At 40.7% G+C, this 6,384-nt stretch overlaps 1 protein-coding gene across 1 annotated transcript in view; it reads left to right on the top strand.

Moving 5' to 3' along the window:
• The first annotated feature begins 4,378 nt into the window (after nt 1-4,378).
• LOC115228281 (protein mono-ADP-ribosyltransferase PARP15-like) overlaps nt 4,379-6,384 on the top strand; it is a 49,456-nt gene continuing 47,450 nt past the window's right edge. The window contains exon 1 of the mRNA XM_029798901.2: nt 4,379-4,407. Coding sequence (XP_029654761.2) covers nt 4,379-4,407 — 29 coding nt within the window. The remainder of the gene's footprint in view (nt 4,408-6,384) is intronic.

The following is a 6,384-nucleotide window of genomic DNA, read 5'->3' as shown; positions in this document are numbered from 1 at the left end:
TCGTTGCACACTGTGTGTGTGCGTATGCGTGTGGTGTAAACCACATTAAGTAAAGCATTTGACATACACACTAGAATGTGACTTTTCTGTAAATTTTGCTTAATTGGAGTTTAAATTTTAAAAACTGGACCTGGCATGACCCGATGCATTCTACTCTTAAAAATGCTAGGTAAATTGTAATTGAAGAAATCCTATATTGTAGATTTCTATAAGTGACAAAGGGAGGCAGATAAAATCTGCCTTTTATAATAAGAGATATATTGAGGAATTATGTATATTATTTACATTTGACGGATATTTGTCCCTCATTTTGTTTGTTGTTAACATGTTTCGGCTGATATACCCTCCAACCTTCTTCAGGTGTCTTGGGGAAATTTCGAACCTGTGTTCTCATTCCTAAGGTATTTTTCGATGTTGTTATTGTAGTTATTGTTATTATTATTATGGTCACTGCCTGGAATCGAACCCGGAATCTTGGGGTTAATAGCCCGCGCTCTGAACCACTACACCACATGCCACGGGCGTAGTGGTTCAGAGCGCGGGCTACTAAGCCCAAGATTTCGAGTTCGATTTCAGGCAGTGACCTTATTAATAATAATAACAACAACATAACAAAATACCTTAGGAATGAGAAGTCAGGTTTGAAATTTCCCCAAGACACCTGAAGAAGGTTGGAGGGTATATCAGCCGAAGCATGTTAACAAGAAACAAGATGAGGAACAAATATCCGTCAAATGTAAATAATGTATATATATATATATATGTGTGTGTGTGTGTGTGTGTTTGTCTCCCCACCACCATCGCTTCACAACCGTTGATGGTGTGTTTACATCCCCGTTACTTAGCGGTTCAGCAAAGGAAAACGATAGAATAAGTACTAGGCTTACAAAGAATAAGTCCTGGGATCGACTTCTTCGACTAAAGGCAGTGCTCCAGCATGAGCGCTGTTAAATGAATGAAATAAATAAAAGAATATATACGAGGGACGTTCAATAAGTAATGCCTCTGACCCACTTGCAGCTGTTTGATCTAGCTGAAATTTTGCATGTGCAATCATTTATATCTCTATAGAGGAAGTGGCAAATTACAGCACTGAATTAATTGTGGTTTCTGATTTACAGGTGTTTGAACCAAGTCAAGTGTGAAATGGAGCCTGTTGAGTGTCGAGCAGTGATCCGGTTTTTGTATTTGAAAGGACGCACACCACGGGAGACTTTTGATGAAATGAAAGTAACTTATGGTAATGATGCCCCATCATATGACCTTGTAAAACGCTGGCATCGTGAATTCAAACATGGTCGGAACTCTGTGGAAACAGCTCCCAGATCTGGTCGACCCCTTCTGCCATTGATGAGGCATCTGTCCGTCAAGTTGAGGCTGCCATTTTGGAAGATCGACGCATAACTATTCGCCAAATAGCCCATGAGGTCAAGATTAGTACCGGGTCTGTGGAAACTATCATTCATGACCATTTGCATATGCAAAAGGTGTCTGCCAGTTGGATTCCCAGGTTGCTCACGCCTTTCCAGAAGCAAGAACGCGTCGAGTGCTCGAGGGTGAATTTGAAGATGTGCCAAGAAGATGAGTCAAAATATTTCATAAGACTGATTACACAGGATGAAACCTGGGTCCATCACGATGATCCAGAGACCAAAGCCCAGTCAATGCAGTGGAAGCACCGCGACTCACCCCCTCCAAAGAAGGCAAGGGTGCAGCCCTCCGCTGGAAAGGTCATGCTCACAGTCTTCTGGGACCAGGACAAAGTAGTGATGACAGATTTCCTGGCAAAGGGTACCACAATTGCAGGAGCCTATTATGCTTCACTTTTGAGGAAATTAAGAGAAGTTATCAAAATCAAGAGGCGGGGCAAGATCAGCAAAGGCATCCTCCTCCTGCAGGACAACGCTCCGGTCCACATCTCGCTTGTCGCCAGATCAGAAGCACAGGCGTATGGCTATGAACTCCTCCCCATACTTTCCTGACCTTGCACCCTCTGATTTTCACCTCTTCCCAATCATGAAGTTGTTTTTGAAAGGAAAGCGTTTCCCAGATGATGCAGCCTTGATTTCTGAAGTCACGTTGAGGTTGGAGGACCAAGCTGGGTTCTTCTACAAAAACGGTCTCCAGAGCCACATCAAACGATGGGAGAAATGCGTAACTCTGGGTGGTTCCTATGTAGAAAAAGACTGTGCCAAGTTTCGTTGCTCTACTGCTATGGGAAGTGGGTCAGGGGCATTACTTATTGAACGCCCCTCGTACATGCATTTTTTGTATGTATGTATGTGTGTGTACGTATGTACATGTTTTTTTGTGTGTGTATATATAATGTATGTGTATATGTATTTACGTGATTTCATTTATGTGTCTGTATAAACCAGTGCTTTTCAAACTTTTTGCTGGAGCGGAACCCCAAGGAAACATTCCACTGGCTCGAGGAACCCCTGTGCAATAATTTAATTGTCTCATGCACAGGTGAATTAAAAATTACTTCTGATTTTAGCAGTTTTGTAACTTCTTGCGGAACCCCTGGACTATACTGGCGGAACCCTGGTTGAAACCCACTGGTATAAACGTTCGTGCGTATGTAAGGGTATATTTCTATATTAATACCCGCACGATTTTCACTAAGACAAAATAAAAAAACGATTTTTTGCTTGCGATCAGGTACCCCGACTTCCTAATATGCAGCAAATCCCTTATTTTGGTTCGGAAAAAAGGGCGGCAAGAGGGTCCCCACACACCGACAATATCGTTTTGTAAATTCTTGATTGCTTTTAACCAGATTTTTTTACTGCGCAAACTGGTTAGTTCGGTGGTGTGAACTCGCTTTACTTTCGCCCATTTTATGATGTTCTGATAAACGACAGAAATAAATATGTTTAAGTCGTATGCAAGTTTTGTTATCAGTTTACAGAGAAAATAAATGACAAAACATAACTCAGTGGTTATTTCGCCCCTCGTATCATTAACGACTGGTAAAGTAAGTTACCTCCCCATGTTTCTTAATATTCGCGTATATTTCCGTTTCTTTTAGTTTTTAGTATAAAATATTTTAAAATATTAAAAAAATTTTTTGCATACTTCATTCATTTTGGATATATTTCCCATTTTCATATTAAAAAAAAAAAAGGCGATCTTTCGTTTGTAGTAGCACGTTTCCGTCGATGATTTCCGTAAAAAACTTTTATTTTTTTACATATAGGCTTGCGGGAACATTTGAAGTAATGAGAGCGAAAGAGACTAAGAGGAAGCGATTTTATGACGAGGGAATTTCTTTTTGAAGTTACCGAAGCATTGATGTACATGTGTGTGTGTGTGTGTGTGTTTGATGGGGTGTGGGAGACAGACAGTATGTTGTGTAAGTGAAGTGCTTCTGTTAGTGTGTGTGAAGAGACAGAGTAATGTGTGAAAGAGAGAGATAACTGAAATTTTTTACTCGGTGTATGTGTATATGTATGTATGCATGTATGTGTATGCATGTATATGTATGTATGCATGTATGTGTATGTATCTATGTATGTGTGTGTGTGTGTATGTATCTATGTATGTGTGTGTGTGTGTATGTATGTATGGCCGATTCAGTGTAATTTTTTATTCGGTGTATGTGTATATGTATGTCTGAATGTATGTGTGTGTGTGTAAGTATGTTGTGTGTATGTATGTATGGCCGATTCAGTGTAATTTTTTACTCGGTGTATGTGTATATGTGCTTCGGTAACTTCAGAAAGAAATTCCCTCGTCATAAAATCGCTTCCTCTTAGTCTCTTTCGCTCTCATTACTTCAAATGTTCCCGCAAGCCTATATGCAAAAAAATAAAAGTTTTTTACGGAAATCATCGACGGAAACGTGCTACTACAAACGAAAGATCGCCAAAAAAAAAAAATTAGGCATCATTTTGTTGGAGAGGTGCGTTTCGAAAAGAACGTCAGCTGTTTTGGCTGCGATTAATTTTCTGTTTCGGGTTTTCTTGCTTTCATTTTGACATTTTTGGTGAAGCATGAAGGATCTTGACTTGACACATTTATTAGTTTTTTTATTCACTATTTTCTTCTTCCTTTTCCACCTCTTCTTCTTCTTCTTCTCCTCCTCCTCCTCCTTCTTCTTCTCCTCCTCCTCCTCCTCCTCCTTCTTCAGTGAGAGAACAGTGCATGCTATCAAAGTGACACTGGGGTAAAATATAGAAAGCCCACTATACCCATCATGACTACCCGTCTGATAAGGGTACACCAGGCCCATACATCACAACCACATGTGCGCGACATGGTGATCTCATATCAAGATAAACAGTGCATGACCTTGCAGGTGGAGGCTCAGAGTTTTCTTCAGGTCGAGTAGCCCATCCCGCTCAAAAGGTCCCTGAATAAGGGTTGTTTAAGGATGTTGAATGAAACACCCATGTTCCGAAGGTGAGTTAGCCAAACCCCAAAGAATCCCTCTCAACACATGGCTATGATGCTCCCCCACTACTTCTGCTCGTGATCAGAGATGCACATATCGTCAGCCACCAAGGGACATGCTCAACTGGTTATGGTCAAACAACTGACAAGCAAATCTCTGGTATTGAGCAGAATATTTGCTGTAGCCCATCTTTCATACCAAGACAAAACAATGTACATGATAACACTTCCAATCAGTTAAGATCAGAAGCCATGAGAGCCACTGCCTGTGACTTATTATTATTACTATTATTATGAAGTGGCGAGCTGGCAGAATCGTTAGCATGCTGGATGAAATGCGTAACGGTATTTCACCCATTGTGACATTCTTAGTTCAAATTCCGGTGAGGTCAACTTTGCCTTTCATCCTTTTGGAGGTCGATAAATTAAGTACCAGTTACGCACTGGGGGTCAATGTAATCGACTACTTCCCCTCCCTAGAAATTTGAGGCATTGTGCCTTTAGTAGAAATGATTATTGTTGTTATTATTATTATAGGTAGTGGGTAGCGATTTTCTCCACTACTTCAGGGAGTTACGATCCTGCCTGACACGAGTCTCGGGCTCAGCTGGCTCCGGCTGACAGTACCCAGTATGGGCCCCTATCCAGGGTTACGGAAAGGAGACAACTTTCAAAGAAATCCGGAGTGGAGCCCCATAGGTGGTTTAGTGTTTGACTTGACACTCTTCCGGCAGCTCCTGCAACCAAGCCGGTGCCAAACGTAATGCTCTGCATTCCTTTGGACTACATCAGCAAGGTCGAGAGAGGAATCCTGACGATTGGGCTACCCAGGATTTTCTTACATCTAGCCCAGGCCTGCGCAAAATTGGAGAGGAAACTGGAGAGGACATGAAATGTAAAAACCAGACTGGATTAGTTTATGCGCAACTCCATTGTCTCCCGAGACAAAAGGGTGTCAACAATTATTATTATTATTATCATCACTGAGGTCAATGAAATTGATCCTTCCCCCTCACCAAAATGGCTGCCCTTACGGCAAAATTTGAAACCATTAATATTATTATTATTATATTATTATTATTATTATTATTATTATTATTATTATTATTATTATTCTGTAGTTTTATTTTTATCACATGCTTTCACTTCACTCCCCAGCACAGCTCTGTCTTATGCATTTGTCTGAATGTTCTTTCATCATACCTAATGCGCCTATTATGATAGGAATTGTTCCTGGTTTCAGATGCCACATTCAAGTTACCTCTTTTCTAGATCTTTGTTTTTTTTGAAAGTTTCTCTGTTTCTAGTAGAGATGAGATGTTACAGAATAACTGAAAACGTGAGGAGGGGAAGAGGCAAGGGCAGTAGTGAAATAGCCTCATGTAATACAACACAGACATTTAAATTGATTGGGTTTTTCTAAGGATGTCAGCAGTACTTGCCAACACAATCTTATGGATTTCTCTGAGACATGGTTCTTCTGGGATCTTATCTAGATGTTTCTGACATCCCATTTTTTTTTATTATACCTAGGGCACCTACAATAACAGGAACAGTTCTCGTTTTAAGATTCCACATCCTTTCTATTTCAATTAACAGCTCCTTATATTTACTTAATTCGTCAAATTTCTTGACCGATGCCAGACTCCCCTGGCACCTATGCCGGTGGCACGTAAAAAGCACCCTCTACACTCACGGAGTGGTTGGCGTTAGGAAGGGCATCCAGCTGTGGAAACACTGCCAGATCAGACTGGGCCTGGTGCAGCCTTCTGGCTTTCCAGACCCCAGTTGAACCGTCCAACCCATGCTAGCATGGAAAACGGACGTTAAACGATGATGATGATGATATATTTTTATCAGTGGGAACACTTGCATCTATTAGTCCTAAAGTATTTTCTTCTCTGTCTTTAATAATTATGTCCGGTTGATTTGCATGGATCATTCTGTTTGTGAAATCCCAGAGGATAGTGATATTTTTATCCTTAA

Source organism: Octopus sinensis, unplaced genomic scaffold (assembly GCF_006345805.1).
Source record: "Octopus sinensis unplaced genomic scaffold, ASM634580v1 Contig10108, whole genome shotgun sequence".
Taxonomy (NCBI): domain Eukaryota; kingdom Metazoa; phylum Mollusca; class Cephalopoda; order Octopoda; family Octopodidae; genus Octopus; species Octopus sinensis.
The sequence above is the reverse complement of the archived record's forward strand: the minus strand, read 5'-3'. Positions and strand labels throughout refer to the sequence as shown.